This window comes from Coregonus lavaretus (assembly GCF_964263955.1).
Source record: "Coregonus lavaretus genome assembly, chromosome: 29".
Classification (NCBI taxonomy): domain Eukaryota; kingdom Metazoa; phylum Chordata; class Actinopteri; order Salmoniformes; family Salmonidae; genus Coregonus; species Coregonus lavaretus.
The window spans coordinates 22,987,150-23,005,497 of NC_140016.1; the positions used below are offsets into that span (position 1 = coordinate 22,987,150).

The 18,348-nt window shown below is 47.3% G+C and overlaps 1 protein-coding gene and 1 pseudogene across 3 annotated transcripts; one reads left to right on the forward strand and one right to left on the reverse strand.

Annotated features, from left to right (window-relative positions):
• The first annotated feature begins 3,549 nt into the window (after positions 1 to 3,549).
• Positions 3,550 to 7,016, forward strand: LOC311104614 (dead end protein 1-like; annotated as a pseudogene). The gene is made up of 6 exons: positions 3,550 to 3,591; positions 4,809 to 4,880; positions 5,631 to 5,927; positions 6,047 to 6,179; positions 6,277 to 6,783; positions 7,007 to 7,016. The product of its transcript is annotated as a dead end protein 1-like (transcript).
• Positions 7,017 to 8,940: 1,924 nt separating this feature from the next.
• LOC311104919 (histidine--tRNA ligase) lies at positions 8,941 to 13,886 on the reverse strand. 2 transcript variants are annotated; one of them, XM_084146896.1, is made up of 13 exons: positions 13,731 to 13,886; positions 12,401 to 12,490; positions 12,125 to 12,244; positions 11,880 to 11,975; positions 11,568 to 11,693; positions 11,296 to 11,403; positions 11,061 to 11,159; positions 10,761 to 10,854; positions 10,553 to 10,680; positions 9,987 to 10,262; positions 9,751 to 9,867; positions 9,461 to 9,607; positions 8,941 to 9,379 (listed from the first exon to the last, which is right to left on the reverse strand). In XM_084146896.1, the coding sequence occupies exons 1-13, from the start codon at positions 13,818 to 13,820 to the stop codon at positions 9,320 to 9,322; spliced, it is 1,551 nt and encodes a 516-aa protein (XP_084003022.1). In that variant the 5' UTR covers positions 13,821 to 13,886; the 3' UTR covers positions 8,941 to 9,319. The 2 variants fall into 2 exon arrangements, with proteins under 2 accessions (XP_084003022.1, XP_084003023.1); XM_084146897.1 differs by lacking the exon at positions 13,731 to 13,886 and adding an exon at positions 12,581 to 12,749.
• Positions 13,887 to 18,348: the final 4,462 nt, after the last annotated feature.

The following is an 18,348-nucleotide window of genomic DNA, read 5'->3' on the forward strand; positions in this document are numbered from 1 at the left end:
AGCTTCCAATTGGCTCATTAATCCCCCCTCCTCTCCCCTGTAACTATTGCTGTAAATGAGAATGTGTTCTCAGTCAATTTACGTGGTAAAATAAGGGTCAAATTAAATTAATTAATAAACATACAAATGTATGCAACAAGTTTCCATATAGGTTTATTTGAAAATCTCCTTTATATTAGTCACACTGGGATGGTAAGGTCAAATTTAAACTCAGTTCTACTGCCTCAACACACACACGCTGCTCAACACACTTCCTTATTAAACATCTGCTGGTGGCTGTGTTTTAATGTTGTCACAGTACATAGACACGTCTCTCCTGGTGAGTGACTGCTCGGCTCCACGCATATCACTATCAGGAACATCGGAGGGGCGGGGGTTGGGGGGTATGAGGGAAGGACGGAGGGAGGGAGAGCAAACACATCCCTTTGAGAAAGAGCCTCCAGAGCTAATATTGACCAGCACGCTCGACTACACACAGCAATACAAATTAGCTACAGTACTGACACCCGCACAAAGGACACATGTTATCACCTTGCTGAATTAGGCCCGTCTGCCACTGATCAGCAGCGCCCAGACACACATCTACTGACAGGGAGAGAGAGACCGAGAGATCTTTCATAACTGGGAAAGATGGAAACCTAGTCAGTTACACAACTGAATGCATTCAACCGAAATGTTTCTTCCGCATTTAACCCAACCCCTCTTAATCAGAGAGGTGCGTGGTGCTGCCTTAAATCGACATCCACGTCATCAGCGCCCGAAGAGCAGTTGTTGTCGGTGGTTAATTGCCTTGCACAAGGGCAGAACTGCAGAATTTTCCACTTTGCCGGCTCAGAGATTCGAAGCGCGCGCAAACACACACACACGCCATAAAAAACATAACAGCACACAGTATAGCCTACTTTTAACTATAATTTAATCTAGTATTCTGGCTCTACACACAGTTGCCATAAAAACAACTAATTTTATTGACCAACAAGTGTCTTCTTTTTCACAGCATCTATAGTTATTTTCAAGAAAGACCAATTCCCAAACATACTGTATAAAGAAAATGCGGATACATATGCTGAAAAATGCTGCCGACTTCACCTTTTGAAAAATACGTGAACTAAGTCCTGAGTAAGAAAAAGCCCTGGTAGCCTTCAGTAGTTCAGAATCCAACATTAAGGTCCTTCTCATAACCAAGCATATACACTGAGTGTACAAAACATTAGGAACACTGTTCACCATCAGAACAGCCTCAATTCGTCAGGGATGCTGACCCATGTCGACTCCAATACTTCCCACAGTTGTGTCAAATTGGCTGGATGTCCTTTGGGGCGGTGTACCATTCTTGATACACACAGGAAACTGTTGAGCGTGAAAAACCCAGCAGCATTGCAGTTCTTGACACAAACTGGTGCGCCTGTCACCTACGACCATACCCTGTTCAATGCACTCAAATCTTTTTTCTGGCACACACACAGTCCATGTCTCAACTGTCTCAAGTCTTGAAAATCCTTCTTTAACCTGTCTCCTACCCTTCATCTACACTGATTGAAGTGGATTTAACGAGTGACATCAATAAGGAAGCATAGCTTTCAGCTGGATTCACCTGGTCAGTCTATGTCATGGAAAGAGCAGGTGTTCCTACAGTTTTCTACACTCAGTGTATGCTGCTAATATCGAAACTCACACACTCAGATAAATTAAAGTCTGTTTCAAAGTCTTGAAGAGTTGTTGGGAGTTGTGTAACGGCAGATGCAGGGTGACAGGAAACAGATTGATGCTGCCCAGGGCACATCCTCAGGTTAGACTGGGGAAAAATATCACTCCCTATATCTGATGTTTAGGTGAGAGAGAAGGGGACACAGCTGTGTGTGTGTGTGTGCGTGTGTGAGAGAGAGCGAGCGCACGCCAAGGCCCTACGGCTCGGAATCTGCTGTCGCTATGCAGCTGACACTTCTTAGCAACAGAGTGACAGAGTCTCAGTGACTAATTTGACAGGATATTCTGGAAACTTCACCTCTACTTAAAATGTACCTCCTGGTTTTTAAAACTAAGAGAGATATAAATTACCCAAGGGCAGCAGCATAAAATAGCAGATGCCAACTCAGTTTTACATTATTTTTCTATTAAGAAGACATTATATTTCTTCACCAACACAGTTGCCATCAACTTCACAGTAATAAAACGTATTTTCAATGGGAAGGCAGTCCCCTGTGGCTCCTTGCTACTGCCATGTATCTGACTCCTAACCAAGGCCAATGTGGCAGGCAGCAGTTATGCTACCAATGCTGTAACAACTTGCAGCACTAAATAATCTAGTTGGTTTTGTATAGACTAATAAACACATTTACGCGTGACACAGTGCCTTGTAACCACAGTGTGTGTACTGTGGGTGTGTTCCATTGCCGCACACGTCAACACTTTATATTGCACAGTCACTCACCCTATCATGGAAAGGCACAAAAACACACACAGGATGGGGTAGAAAGAAGGGAGGAAACCTTCAAACAAGCACACAGGGGGAAACCCATTCATCCACCTCAGCATGAAGTCCAGAAGCTATGGTCAATAAAAATGTTCAGGACCTTGATGTAAATCTCATTAGCTTGAAGCAGGGCTCTTATCTGGCCGGTCTAGATACAGTAATTCACTTTGTTTCATTGAGACACTTCAGATAAAGCACTCTTCTGGGAACAGTCAAAGAGGAAACAGTGTGTCCCTCTCTCGCTCTCTCTTTTTCCTCCAACTTTCCATCTCTCCTTTTTTGGCAGAGAGAAATTAACAAGCTGCTCCGAAAGCCATTATAAAAAATCCATAAAAGTCATCCGAAGGTGCAGTGCACCCCTGCAAAGACATGGCCAAACTACTCCACAGTGGTCAATTCTCCATTCACGGTTCACCCACCATCCCTATTGTGTTGTTTTGTACCCATACAGACAGACACACACACATCAGCACCCCGACACAGACCACCCACCCGACCGACCCAACCCAACCCAACCCAACCACCTCACACACGGTTGGTCTTTAAAACATGTTTTACAGGATGTATGTGTTATACACACACACAGAGACAGAGAGAGAGAGACAGAGACAGAGACAGAGAGAGAGAGAGAGAGAGAGAGAGAGAGAGAGAGAGAGACAGAGAGAGAGAGAGAGCAGACCTTGATGTGCAGATGTGGCTGGTGTGAGGGAGAGTTGCTAGCAGCGGGAAGGAGACACTCCTTTAATGCCAGACTCAAACACAGAGACATCTGGAGTGACGCCTGGCTACATCACACTACAAAGCAAAACCACACCAAACAGTCATGCAATCCTAACCCCATCCAGCGGCATACACACTACAAAATACTACAAAACCCCATACACCCTCCCCTCAAGTAACCCCATTATATGCCATACAGGTGAGTACCAACACAACTGCGGGGGGGAAAAACACCATTGCGCACATGTAACTGGTGTGAAATAGCTAGCTAGTTAGCGTCACCCGCTTTGAGACCATAGAGTAGTTGTTTCCCTTGCTCTGCAAGGACCGTGACTTCTGTGGAGCGATAGGTGGTGATGGTTGTCGATGTGTGCAGAGGGTCCCTGGTTCGAGCCCTGGTTGGGGCAAGGTGAGAGAAGGGTGCAATACTATTACACACAACCCAGAAACACTGGCAGCGCGCAGACTGTGTGTTTGAGGATGTGCTCCATGTGTGTGCTGTGAAGTTCAAGGTCCTATTGAAAGTTTGATGATGATGATGACATATAGGCCTACTTACAACAGACATGGGGAGATGCTGACATCTTGTGAGAGAAAAGTGTAGTTGCATCCTTCGCAATAGGGGACCACAGTCGTCCTTTTAAACTTTTAGAATCCTGTTGCCTTTTATACATTTCTCATTCAAAGATTAAACTGATACAGCTCTGAAATAACGGAATCCGGTGCAGTCAAAATACTTGAGGTTCCTTCTCCAAATGATTTTCAACATTTGTCTTGCTCCAAATGGCCTTTCCATCACCACAAAGTTATGGTCCTCGTCGTGCCCTTAAACTTGAGCAACTTTACAACCCATTTCCCCGAAAACATCAGTGATGCAATCGCTTTTTACCTAAGGTTACGGTATTTCTCCATCTTACCTCACTAATCAATAGGAATCTGCAATTGAAGGCTACTTTTTCGAGAGCTGGGATGATGGAGAAGCGCTCAAGCCAGTTAAACTAAAATGATTTATACCGTTAATGTTTTTAAGCATTGTTGATTGACATAACGTTCCATGTACATGTTTCTAAAGCAGTTCACTAGTTTTGCTGGCATTAGTGTAATTTGCACACACACTGGACAATGTTGTGCAATGCCTTTTGCGCGTGAATGTTTATTTTTTCACCGAAAAAAAGTGTCCATTCACTTCAACATCCTTAACTTAATTATTTGTCAGCATCACCCAAAGTGTTTCTGGTTATATTATGAAGGGCGCAAAATGTTTAACTTTTTTCGATTCTCTAGGCCTGTTTGCAAAAGCAGCTAATTGGCTGGTGTATTGGCTAGTCTATTGATCTTTCATCAAGTAGTGATGGCATTGAGTTCAATCGGTGAGCTGGCAGGCCCATTTGACTCCCAAACGGCTCTTCATTCAAAACGCTTAAATTTAACTAGAACCATGATTTTTAGAACCAATCTCTAATGTAAATTTCAAAAAGTAGGCTACCATTGTCAGATCGTGAAATGTGCGTTCAAATACATTTTTCCCAGGCCAAATTATTAGATCACCTGCAAAAACTAAGTTTCTGTCACAACCTGATCTGTTTCACCTGTCTTGTGCTTGGCGCTGTAGTAGACCGATGTCAAGCTGACCCAGGTCAATGGGCAGAGGAAATATTGTGGTCATCCTGATGGTGAGTTGCCTTATGTATGGCTTATTGGACCCTAAACAGGCTCATGGTCCTCTAAATGCTCTCCTGCTTTGTGGTAGTCATCAGATGGCTTATGTTGTTGGGATATCCATTCTTCAATGTATGAAGAACTGTAGACTTGGTAATAATCTTGGTAATATGCCTACTCCACCTCCAACAAAGCATATTATGGCCATAGGCATTTATCCTCATCACGCCCTAAAGACACACCTGTTGGTTTTGCAGTGATCAGCTCACACACAGGGAACTCATTTGCAGATGGACAAGCCAATGGCGAAACGTGCATAAAGATGGCAGAATTCAGATATGTCATTGTTTTAGCACTATACATTGAGTTTTGAAACTACGGCGCGCAACATGGTTCAATGTGCCAATAAATCGGCACAATCGACCTTTTTCAAATTGCCGGTGCCTTGAAGCTACAATTGGGATCATGACGTACACTGTCCTAATGACTATACCTAAAAACAGTAACGGAGAGCAATGTAAAATAAGGCGAATTTAGCAAAACAAGGAATTTGTGGTAAGTGCATGGGGGCCGTCATCTTTCCACTATTGGAATGTAAGCAAATTCACCTGGGCACCTCTGTAAAGTGGAAAAAATATGGTGGAAGTTTCTCCACTACACTGCTTATACCCTTCTAATCTGTAAACATCAAAGGGGTAGGGAGAAAAAAAGAACTCACCAATCTAGTGAAGCCACTCCTGACTCCACTGCTCTCCCTGGTGGTTGACTGGCGTGGCACCCCCCTGGGCCGGGCTGTGAGGTGTTCATCAGCCAGATACCATGGGACGTCTTCGAGGACAAGCTGATCCGCGCGTGGGCCCGCTCTGGGATTCCGCCTCATGGTGAACTTCAGCGGACAGAACCGCGGCTTCGCCTATGTCAAGTACAGCAGCCCCACCTCTGCTGCCGCCGCCGCTCGTTGCACGGCCACAACCTGGAGCTGGGTGCACGCCTCAGTGTCCGGCGCAGCACAGAGAAACGGCAACTCTGCCTGGGGGAGCTTCCCACCAGCACGGGGAGGGAGCAACTGCTGCAGGTCAGGAGGGAACCGGTGGGTGGGGTGGTGTGGATGAAACATGTAGAAATAGAATATTACAAAAATGGCTGAATTTTTCTGGTCGTGTTTGTTCTGTGTAATTTGTGTCCCACCTGCAGGTGCTGCAGGACTTGTCTGGGGTTGGGGAGGGGGGGTCCTTGAGGGTGGGGCCTGGGGAAGAGTGTGTGTCTGCAGTGGTGGTCTACGCCTCCCACCATGCAGCTTGCATGGCCAAGAAGGTGCTGATCGAAGGTAGGCCAGGGTCGTCATGGAGATTCAGAGTACACACCGCTTTCTGTTAGCATCTCGTTTACATTTGAAATGCTCGCATCTCTCCCCATTTCTGCAGCCTTTAAGAAGCGCTTCGGACTGGCCATTACTGTGAAGTGGCAGTCCACTGCTAGGCCCAAGCAAGACGAGCCTTCCAGACCCCCCACCTCCCCCCTCCGCTTCCTCCTCAACAGCCCCGATCTCCCCTGCTGCCCCCGCACCTCACCCAGCCTCAGCCCCCTGTGTTCTCCCGGGCTGTGGGGGGGCCCTCTCCCATGGTGCACGCTGCTTCTGTTTCCCCCAGGGGGGTGTCCAAGGTGCCTCCTGTGGATGCAGCCGCTCTGCTACAGGGTATGTGTGAGTTGTACAGGCGGGGTGAGCCCCTCTACGGCCTGCAGTACCGCCACATGGGGCCTGACGGGTTCCAGTGCATCAGCTACCGGGTGTACGTGCCGGGGCTGGCCACACCCTTCACTGGGATGGTGCAGACTCTGCTCGGCCCCAACCCTGGAGCCATACAGGATGCGGCTCGCAGAGCTACAGCCCAGCAGCGCTCTGTACAGGGCCTGATATCACCCCCCTTTCTGTATGAGGCACAGAGCTGCTACTCATACTCATGTTTTAATTGTGAAAATACTTTTTGTGCGTTTTGCACTCTTTTATATGTAGTAAATTGTGAGTAGATGCATGATTTGACTTTTCCATGTTTCTGAACCACTTGCACCCTTGTATAGGCTGGTTTCTCATTTGAATAAAATGATATTTGTAATAAATGTCTTGCAGTTGTTTTGTCTGTCCGTAATGTGCAGTTCAGGGTGATAGGTATTATACATCTCAAATATCCCCCATGGATTCCATGAATGTATATTTGTTGAGGTCTTTTCTCAAGGACTGGATGTAACCCTTGTACTATTAGGGAACACTGTTAGTGGTTGGGCGCATCCTGGAGAGGCAGCAACAGACTAGGGTTACATCCACTCCTTGTGAGAAGACACCTGTCAACAATGAACACACCGACTCAGAATGGCTTGACTGTTAGTTCAGCTCAACAAATGTACATTTAAGGATTTACAGTTGAAGTCTGAAGTTTACATACACTTAGGTTGGAGTCATTAAAACTAGTTTTTTCAACCACTCCACAAATTTCTTGTTAAACTAGTTTTGCAAAGTCGGTTATGACATCTACTTCGGATGACAAGTTATTTTTCCAACAATTGTTTACAGACAGAATATTTCACTTATAATTAACTGTCTCACAATTCCAGTGGGTCAGAAGTTTACATACACTAAATTGACTGTGCCTTTTAACAGCTTGGAAAATTCCAGAAAATGATGTCATGGCTTTAGAAGCTCCTGATAGGCTAATTGACATCATTTGGGTCAATTGGAGGTGTTCCTGTGGATGTATTTCAAGGCCTACCTTCAATCTCAGTGACTCTTTGCTTGACATCATGGGACAATCAAAAGAAAATCAGCCAAGACCTCAGGAAAAAAGTCAATCCCAGAACAACAGCAAAGGACCTTGTGAAGATGCTGGAGGAAACAGGTACAAAAGTATCTATATCCACAGTAAAACGAGTCCTATATCGACATAACCTGAAAGGCCGCTCAGCAAGGAAGAAGCCACTGCTCCAAAACCGCCATAAAAAAGCTAGACTAAGGTTTGCAACTGCACATGGGGACAAAGATCGTACTTTTTGGATTAATGTTCTCTGGTCTGATGAACCAATGACCATAATAACCATCGTTATGTTTGGTGGAAAAAGGGGAAGGCTTGCAAGCCGAAGAATACCATCCCAACCGTGAAGCACGGGGGTGGCAGGATCATGCTGTGGGGGTGCTTTGCTGCAGGAGGGACTGGTGCACTTCACAAAATAGATGGCATCATGAGAAAGGAAAATTATGTGGATATATTGAAGCAACATCTCAAGACATCAGTCAGGAAGTTAAAGCTTGGTCACAAATGGGTCTTCCAAATGGACAATGACCCCAAGCATACTTCCAAAGTTGTGGCAAAATGGCTTAAGGACAACAAAGTCACAGTATTGGAGTGGCCATCACAAAGCCCTGACCTCAATCCTATAGAACATTTGTGGGCAGAACTGAAAAAGTGTGTGCAAGCAAGGAGGCCTACAAACCTGACTCAGTTACACCAGCTCTGTCAGGAGGAATGGGCCAAAACTCACCCAACTTATTGTGGGAAGCTTGTGGAAGGCTACCCGAACCGTTTGACCCAAGTTAAACAATTTAAAGGCAATGCTACCAAATACTAATTGAGTGTATGTAAACTTCTGACCCACTGGGAATGTGATGAAAGAAATAAAAGCTGAATTAAATCTCTACTATTATTCTGACATTTCACATTCTTAAAATAAAGTGGTGATCCTGACTGACCTAAGACAGGGAATTTTTACTAGGATGAAATGTCAGGAATTGTGAAAAACAGAGTTTAAATGTATTTGGCTAAGGTGTATGTAAACTTCCGACTTCAACTGTACATACTGCTGCGTCTTTTCAGGATACTGGAAACCAACTAACATTCCCTTTTAGTAAAACACGGGAAACATGTCATTGTTTTTGGAATATCTGATGCTCTCCGACTGTGTAGTGATTGTTGCAGGCCAATGTTTTTACTATTGTAATTTTAGTTTCTGGTTTAGTTATTCCAAGACACGACAGGCCACATTAAATAGACCCGCAGGCCTGCTGTTGGATACACCGGTTGTAAATCAATCTCTTAAGGCAGAGTTAAATATCAGTTTATTGGCATTCTGATAGGACAGGCATTTTAACCTTTAGGGCTCAGACTAAGGCTAATACAGTGACTATTGCAATGTTACCCATGTCATACTATTGTCTTATGTACATTATCAAAGTTCCTCGTCCTTGAGGGTACGCAGGTGTCTGGGTAGTCTGCATGAAACCACTGCCTTTTGAGACCACTAATATGCGAGGCCTGGACAAGTGAAACTATTGGGTAATCTTGACAAATTCCGCAGTTGAGACTTGATGTCTTGGTTGGCATGTTGAGGGCTTTGGGTGCTCAGCGGTGAGACCTGTGGTAAACAACTTTTTGGACCAATCGGGTGATGAAGCGGGGTGTTGTCAGGCAAATCCATAACTTAGACGTCTGAGGTCCTTCTCTTGATCTCCTCCACTAGTTCGGCTCTGGACACGTCAACCTGAGAGAAAAAAAAACAGAAACGTGTGAGGGGTGGTGTTTTATTCAAGTGTGTGTGTGTGTGTGTGTGAGAGAATCTCACCTCCTCTCGGCTGTTGACCGTTCGGAGCTTCACAACCCCGTCCTTGAGCTCCTGCTCCCCCAGGATCGCCACCAGGGGGATCCCAGTGTCCTCACAGTGCTGCAGCTGGCTCAGCAGCTTGGGGTTCTTCTTATACATCACCTCTGCCTGACAACACACGGTCATGTCAGTTATATAAGGTTCCTCTTATGAATAGCCACTGCCCACACTCAGCCGTATCAGCAGTGGAAATCAACTCTACACACGCACTGACTCACTGTGTCAATCTAAAATCGAACACACACACTTACCTTGATCCCAGCATTCCACAGTTCAGCGGTCAGTCTGAGTCTCTCCTCCAGAAGGTTCTTCTGTGCCGAGGCCACCATGACCTGAGTCTCTGTGGTGCGCACCTTCTCCGCCGATGCCTGGGGAGCCAGACCCCAACACACCAGTCAGACACACACAGTTTCTCTATGACACTTATGAACAGACCACCCTGTGGGGAGAGCTGGCTGTTTGATAATGCCCCGTCCCCATTCCTTACCTCAGCCTTCTGCTCCATGATGGAGAAGACCCTCTCGATGCCGATGCTGACCCCCACACACGGCACCTTCCTGCCCTTAGGGTCGAACATGCCCACCAGGCCGTCGTAGCGCCCGCCGCCCGCCACGCTGCCCACGCTCACGCCTTCCTCTGCCTTCTCACCCACACCGTTCTGGGCCGCCGCAATGGGGACCGGGCTGGTCTGGGTCAGAATGGCCTCATAAATCACACCCGTGTAGTAGTCCAACCCACGAGCCAGACTCAGGTCAAACACCACCTGGGAGAGGGTGAAGAAAATAGAGAGGGAGAGGAAAGATTGAGAGGAGACAGTAGGAAGGAACACGAGATGAGTGATTTGGAAAAGGGGACTGAATCCTCTGACTTATTTCAGCTGATCAGATCATGACCTTCATCTACATAACCATTGACCCAAAAAAACTATTGCTGTTCATTGAGAACTAAATGCCTCTACGGAGTAGGCTGTTGATGGACAGATTTCCATAGAGACGCATTACCTCAGTCATATCACTTTGGTCACCAGACAACCTGTCAGATCTGACCCCTCACCTTGTCTGTAACCTGGAAGAGCTGCAGGTAGCTGAAGAGCTGCTTCATGTCTGTGAGGCCGGCACATGCCTGCTTGCTCTGCGACATCTTAGCATCCTGCAGCAGGCGCTCAGCTAGGTCCATCCCCCCTGGAACACATACAACAATCACAGACAGGGTCAGACCAGGGGAAAGTTCAAAGGTCAGTCTGTGTGTGACCTGTCCTCACCCTGCAAGCTGACATACTGTCCGATCTGATCGGCTGCTTCCTCAGACAGACCCTTCTCCTTCACCATTTCACTCCTCACATCCTCCCACGACATCTGGGGGGGGAGGGGGGGTTGGACGAGGAAAGACCACAAAGATGGGAGAGAAAAGCAGGGAGACGCATAGAAAAGGGTGGAGAAAATAAGGGAGAAATTGTATCCTTTATTTACTTGGTTTGCATATTACAACATTGTTCATGTTTACTGTTTAGCATTCCATTTCCTTAACCACATAAGGTTTGGGTTGGGTGCAGTGGGTTTACCTTGTCCAGTTTGTCCACTGTGGAGCAGATGGTACGGAACTTGTCATCCGGAACTCCACACACTGCAAACATTCCATCTAGAATACGTCTGTCATTCACCTGCACAGAGAGGATATTATGGTGGGGGGGAGAGTTAGGAGTATGGCTACACATATACACACCTTTCATCAATTCCTTGCTTCATATTGCATCTCAAGATGTTTGACCGTGGGTGCTGTGTGTCGCTCTGACCTACCTTGATGCGGAAGTCTCCCAGCTCCAGCTCACTCAGGATCTCGTGGACGATCTTCAGGCACTCAGCGTCTGGGATCATGGGGTCGTACTGGCCTGCAATGTCAAAATCCTGGGAGAGGGAGAAACACACACACTTAGCAAGAAAATGGGTCATGTGTGTCCACAAACACCTGGATGTAGCAGAAAGCAAAAATGATTCCAGTGTTCTAGCTGATGTGGAAAGTCTAACCAGGGTTTGCATGTCACCCGGTCACTCATCGTTCTGATACTTACACACTGATAGAACTCCCTGTAGCGGCCGCGTGTCATGGCGGGATTGTCACGGCGATAGACCTTGGCGATGTGGTAGCGCTTGATGTTGGTGACCTTGTTCATGGCCAGGTAACGGGCGAAAGGCACCTGGGAGGGGGTGGGGTCAAGGACTAGTAGACACCTGATTGGTTCCTAACCTGGTTAAAACCCACCAGGGGACATACAGTTGGTTTGCTTTAGAGGCATGACCATGAAAAACATAGGGAATTAACTGACCAGCTTGCAGGCTAGCCCACTTAGCAATGTATGCAATCAGGACTAATACAAGGATACAGTGAGATCATATCTAAGGGACAGCAGCTCTCCTCCTTGGTCCTTCAGGTCGTAGATGAGCTTAGAGTCCTCACCATACTTTCCCGTCAACGTTTCCTTCAAAACCATAGATGGGAGAAAATTGTCACCTAAGCACAAAATCCTGATGTATTACAAATCCACGGGCTAGTTTACCACTATCTATTCATTGTCAACATTGTGTGTGTCTCTGTGTGAGCGTGCGTCTCTGTGTGCCTTCCACACACCTTCAGCTCAAAGACGGGTGTATCGATGGTCTCGGCTCCGTGGCGTTTGAAACAGCTGATGATGGTGTTGAAGACTTTCTCTCTGATGGCCATCTGCTTAGGGTTATAGTCCCTGGTTCCCTGAGAGAGAGATGGAGGAAGAGAAAGAGTGCATAAGCAATACATCACCTGCTGATTTAGATTTTAAATAAAGACTAGTAGTAGTGTTATGCAAGAAGTTATCTTAATGTTCCTCCACTGCCTGTGAGGTGCACTCCCCATGGTGGCAGTATTTACCTTTGCAGTCTTGAGCGTGAATTGGTGTTTGCCTTCATCTCCTCCCAGCTGAGCCTTCAGCTCTAGCAGTTTAGCCACTTCCTCATCAATCTAGGAAAGAAACAAACAAACACGGTTCAACGTTCATCAGGACCTTGAACAGATCCTCCCCCATCCCACCCTCCAGAGTCAGGGTCCTACCTGAGACACAGTCAACCCAGAGAGGGTGCGTAGAGAGCAGGCACAAAATCCAGACCGACGGCCCGCCAACCCCGCACAAAGACGCAGGGACACCATACCCAGGTTAATCATCCCAGCAGGGAAAGCAAAACAAAATCAAATGAAAAACAACCAAAATGGCCGTTCAGGAGTTCAGCATCAGAGCAGCAATACAGTCCAATGGTAAAGTCCACCATGCCATGTTGTCCAATAACAGTCCGTGAATGCCAGGTGACCGCAGGGTTATCCAATCCAAACGCAGGATTATCCAGGAATATCCAGTCGGGAGTGTTTGGATTCCAAATGGTGACGTGTGAGATAGAGGAGGAGGTAGATGAAGGACGTAGATGAAGGTATGACCCCAGCAGGGTTGTTGGCATCGAGCAGGAAGAACAGGAGAAAAGTGGTGAGCAACCCTATCACTAGGGAGGAGGGCGGGCATGACGCATCATCACAACATGGAGGACAAAACATGAGAGGCAGGGGTCAATCAAACCAACCGGCCTATCACAGCCCACAATCAAACCAACCGGCCTATCACAGCCCAGAGACATGGGTGGGGGCGGGAATCAGACTAGAACTACCCCTAGACCTGACAAGCGTTGTACAGTGTTCAGTAGTCACGGAAGAAATTGTGTGCTTTTAACACAACCCAAAACTACCTCTGGACGCTCAACATTCAGCCATTAAAAGGAACCATGAATTTACACAGGCACGAAAACATGTTGAATTATACACAACGAATGACCAGCCCATGCATAGTGACAACTATCTTGCTAAATGTGCCAAATTACAAGGGGATTGCATCAGTTTGGATTGGTAGCTAGCTTCTACTAGCTGTATAACTTGAAGCAAAATTATTAACTAACATGCATCAGAAAAATTGCATTCATGATTTACTTTGTAATAGCCATGAAATCCCACATCTAACTGAACTGGCAATATCATTTGCCATTCATTCATCTGACGGTGAACAGGCAAGGCCCGTATTTTGGCATGATTAGATAGCTATAGCTAACTACCGGTAGCTTCGTTCATGGCATATGTATCACGCGTGTCTGTTCATCCCATCCCAGTCCCGCTATACGTAAAACATTTTGGAACATCGTCGTGCTTGGCGTTGAACACTGACCTGTTCTTTGCTGGCTTTTTCTGTCTTCAGTTTCCGCACGACTTCTCCTTGTGTTTTAATCGCCTCTTGTATCTGTGCTTTGTCGGCCATGGTGTTGTTGCATCTAAAGCCAGAGACTATAAGGGCTATGCTAACGTTTCCTCAAAGACCGGAAGCCGAGAACCCGAGGATATACCTCCACATACCGCACGGTGGCAGTACATTTAAATTGGCGTTTATCAGAGCGCCGTGAGATGAAACAATGTAGCAATTTACGCTAGTAAATAGTACATGTAAGATACATTGTAACAATCATGTTTAGCAGCAAGACATGGAAGGGAACAAAGGCGCGCACAACAGAAAGGTGCACATAGTTTCATTCTACACTATAAACCTTTGTATTCTACTAAACCGGAAAGCTCAGAATTCCCAGTATAAAATGGTACACTTCACGATGTTATTCAGCAGGGGGATGTAGCTCAGTGGTAGAGCGCATGCTTTGCATGTATGAGGCCCCGGGTTCAATCCCCGGCATCTCCACTCCTTTTGACCAAGCCAATATTTTCTGGCAACTATCTTGCGATCAAATAACACTGCCTATCTCATCAACAAAAATAAATACATTACTGGTCAAAGGTTTTAGAACACCAAATCATTCAAGGTTTTTCTTTAATTTTACTATTTTCTACATTGTAGAATAATAGTGAAGATATCAAAACTATGAAATAACATAGGTGCAAGTTGAACGCACCAATTTGTAAATCGCTCTGGATAAGAGCATCTGCTAAATTACATAAATGTAAATGTAAATATGGAATCATGTAATAACCAAAAAAGTGTTCAACATTTTTGTTGTTGTTGAGATTCTTCAAATAGCCACCCTTTGCCTTGATGACAGCTTTGCACACACTTTGCATTCTCTCAACCAGCTTCATGAGGTAGTCACCTGGAATGCATTTCAATTAACAGGTGTGCCTTCTTAAAAGTTAATTTGTGGAATTTCTTTCCTTATTAATGTGTTTGAACCAATCAGTTGTGTTGTGACAAGGTAGGGGTGGTATACAGAAGATAGCCCTATTTGGTAAAAGACCAAGTCCATATTATGGCAAGAACAGCTCAAATAAGCAAAGAGAAACGACAGTCCATCATTACTTTTAAGACATGAAGGTAAGTCAATACGGAACATTTCAAGAACTTTGAAAGTTTCTTCAAGTGCAGTCGCAAAAACCATCAAGCGCTATGATGAAACTGGCTCTCATGAGGACCGCCACAGGAATGGAAGACCCAGAGTTACTTCTGCTGCAGAGGATAAGTTCATTAGAGTTACCAGCCTCAGAAATTGCAGCCCAAATAAATGCTTCACAGAGTTCAAGTAACAGACACATCTCAACATCAACTGTTCAGAGGAGACTGTGTGAATCAGGCCTTCATGGTCTAATTACTGCAAAGAAACCACTACTAAAGGACACCAATAATAAGAAGAGACATGCTTGGGCCAAGAAACATGAACAATGGACATTAGACCAGTAGAAATGTGTCCTTTGGTCTGAAGAGTCAAAATTTGAGATTTTTGGTTCCAACCGCCATGTCTTTTTGAGATGCAGAGTAGGTGAACGGATGATCTCCACATGTGTGGTTCCCACCGTGAAGCATGGAGGAGGAGGTGCTTTGCTGGTAACACTGTCGGTGATATATTTAGAATTCAAGACACACTTAACCAGCATGGCTACCACAGCATTCTGCAGCTATACGCAATCCCATCTGGTTTGGGCTTAGACTAGGTGAACGGATGATCTCCACATGTGTGGTTCCCACCATGAAGCATGGAGGAGGAGGTGCTTTGCTGGTAACACTGTCGGTGATATATTTAGAATTCAAGACACACTTAACCAGCATGGCTACCACAGCATTCTGCAGCTATACGCCATCCCATCTGGTTTGGGCTTAGTGGGACTATCATTGTTTTTCAACAGGACAATGACCCAACACACCTCCAGGCTGTGTAAGGGCTATTTTAGAAGGAGAGTGGTGGATTGCTTCATCAGATGACCTGGCCTCCACAATCCCCCGACCTCAACTCAATTTAGATGGTTTGGGATGAGTCGGACCGCAGAGTGAAGGAAAAGCAGCCAACCAGTGCTCAGCATATGTGGGAACTCCTTCAAGACTGTTGGAAAAGCATTCCAGGTGAAGCTGGTTGAGAGAATGCCAAGAGTGTGCAAAGCTGTCATCAAGGCAAAGGCTGGCTATTTGAAGAATCTCAAATATAAAATATATTTTGATTTGTTGAACAATTGTTTGGTTACTACATGATTCCATATGTGTTATTTCATAGTTTTGATGTCTTCACTATTATTCTACAATGTAGAAAATAGTAAAAATAAAGAAAAACCCTTGAATGAGTAGGTGTTCTAAAACTTTTTATCGGTAGTGTATATGTAGATGTCACGCTCGTCATGAAAAGTGGACCAAGGCGCAGCGTGATATGAGTACATACTTTAATAGGTACTTTTCAAATTCAACAAAACGATACGTGAAGTCCTCGGTCATACACAAACCTACACGGAACAAGATCCCACAAAACACAAGTGCACAACAGGCTGCCTAAGTATGGTTCCCAATCAAAGACAACAAGCAACAGCTGATTCACGTTGCCTCTGATTGAGAACCACCCCGGCCAACATAGAAACACATAACCTAGAACAGAAACATAGAAAACGAAACATAGACACTACACAAAGAAACTCACACCCTGGTTCAACATACAAGAGTCCCCAGAGCCAGGGCGTGACAGTACCCCCAAAGGCGCGGACTGCCACCGCGCCAACATGAACCCAACAGGGGAGGGGCCGGGTGGGCATTCCTCCTCAGAGGCGGATCCGGCTCCGGGCGTGACCACCACCCTCTAACAACCCCCCCGTAGCGCCCCTGGTCTGGTCCCGCTGGCTGGAGCTGGACTGGACATCGGTGGAGCGGATTGCTTAGGCTCCGGTGTGGAGCAGCTGACCGGTACCTGACCAGGCACCGGTGAAACAGGCACGGGCTGTGCCGGACTGACGACGCGCACCACAGGCTTGGTGCGGAGAGCAGGAACGGGCCGGACCGGGCTGACGACGCACACCATTGGCTTGGTGCGGGGAGCAGAGACGGACCGGACCGGGCTGACGAAGCGCACCACTGGCTTGGTGCGGGGAGCAGGAACAGGCCGGACCGGGCTGACGACGCGCACCACTGGCTTGGTGCGGGGAGCAGGAACAGGCCGGGCCGGGCTGGCGACGCGCACCATTGGCTTAGTGCGAGGGGCAGGAACAGGCCGGGCCGGGCTGGCGACGCGCACCATTGGCTTGGTGCGAGGGGCAGGAACAGGCCGGGCCGGGCTGGTGACGCGCACCACAGGCTTGGTGCGAGGGACAGGAACAGGCCGGGCCGGGCTGGCGACGCGCACCACAGGCTTGGTGCGAGGGGCAGGAACAGGCCGGGCCGGGCTGGCGACGCGCATCACAAGCTTGGTGCGAGGGACAGGAACAGGCCAGACCGTACTGGGAACACACACCACTGGCCTTGTGTGGGGATCAGGAACGGGCCAGACCGGACTGGTAACACACCTCAGTACCTCTCGCCGTGCCTCTACACTCTCCTTCCCTCTACTGACCAATGGCCCCCGTAACCTGGTGGCCTTCTCTCCTCATCCACAAACTCGCCCTTTATCTGCCTCCAGCAGCCCTGTCGTCCATGCCGTGTGCCCCCCCCAAACAATTTATTGGGGGTGCCTCTCGCCTGTCCGACGACGGCCTGGTTGGCGCCGCTTCTCCTCTCCTGCCTGGGTCTCCCCCTTCATCGCCCTCCGGTAACGGACGGCCTCCTCCTCCGTGATCTGCCCCCAACCGAGGAGGACATCTACTAACGTTACCTCCGGCGTTTGCTCCTGGACACGCTGCTTGGTCCTGTATTGGTGGGATCTTCTGTCACGCTCGTCATGAAAAGTGGACCAAGGCGCAGCATGATATGAGTACATACTTTAATAGGTACTTTTCAAATACAACAAAAACAACAAAACGATACGTGAAGTCCTCGGTCATACACAAACCTACACGGAACAAGATCCCACAAAACACAAGTGCACAACAGGCTGCCTAAGTATGGTTCCCAATCAGAGACAACAAGCAACAGCTGATTCACGTTGCCTCTGATTGAGAACCACCCCGGCCAACATAGAAACACATAACCTAGAACAGAAACATAGAAAACGAAACATAGACACTACACAAAGAAACTAACACCCTGGCTCAACATACAAGAGTCCCCAGAGCCAGGGCGTGACAGTACCCCCCCCCCCCCCCCAAATGCGCGGACTGCGACTGCGCCAACATAAACCCAACAGGGAAGGGGCCGGGTGGGCATTCCTCCTCGGAGGCGGATCCGGCTCCGGGCGTGACCACCACCCTCTAACAACCCCCCCGTAGCGCCCCTGGTCTGGTCTGGCCCCGCTGGCTGGAGCTGGACTGGACATCGGTGGAGCGGATTGCTTAGGCTCCGGTGTGGAGCAGCTGACCGGTACCTGACCAGGCACCGGTGAAACAGGCACAGGCTGTGCCGGACTGACGATGCGCACCACAGGCTTGGTGCGGAGAGCAGGAAC

Bases quoted from the DNA above. Each gene is read 5' to 3' on its own strand.
- LOC311104919 (XM_084146897.1), bottom strand. From the start codon at position 12,691: ATGATTAACCTGGGTATGGTGTCCCTGCGTCTTTGTGCGGGGTTGGCG. The intron at 10,681-10,760 runs GTGAGGACAGGT...TATGTGTTCCAG, and splicing joins ACAGTATGTCAGCTTGCAGG to GGGGGATGGACCTAGCTGAG. The intron at 9,868-9,986 runs GTAAGGAATGGG...CTGGCTCCCCAG, and splicing joins TCATGGAGCAGAAGGCTGAG to GCATCGGCGGAGAAGGTGCG.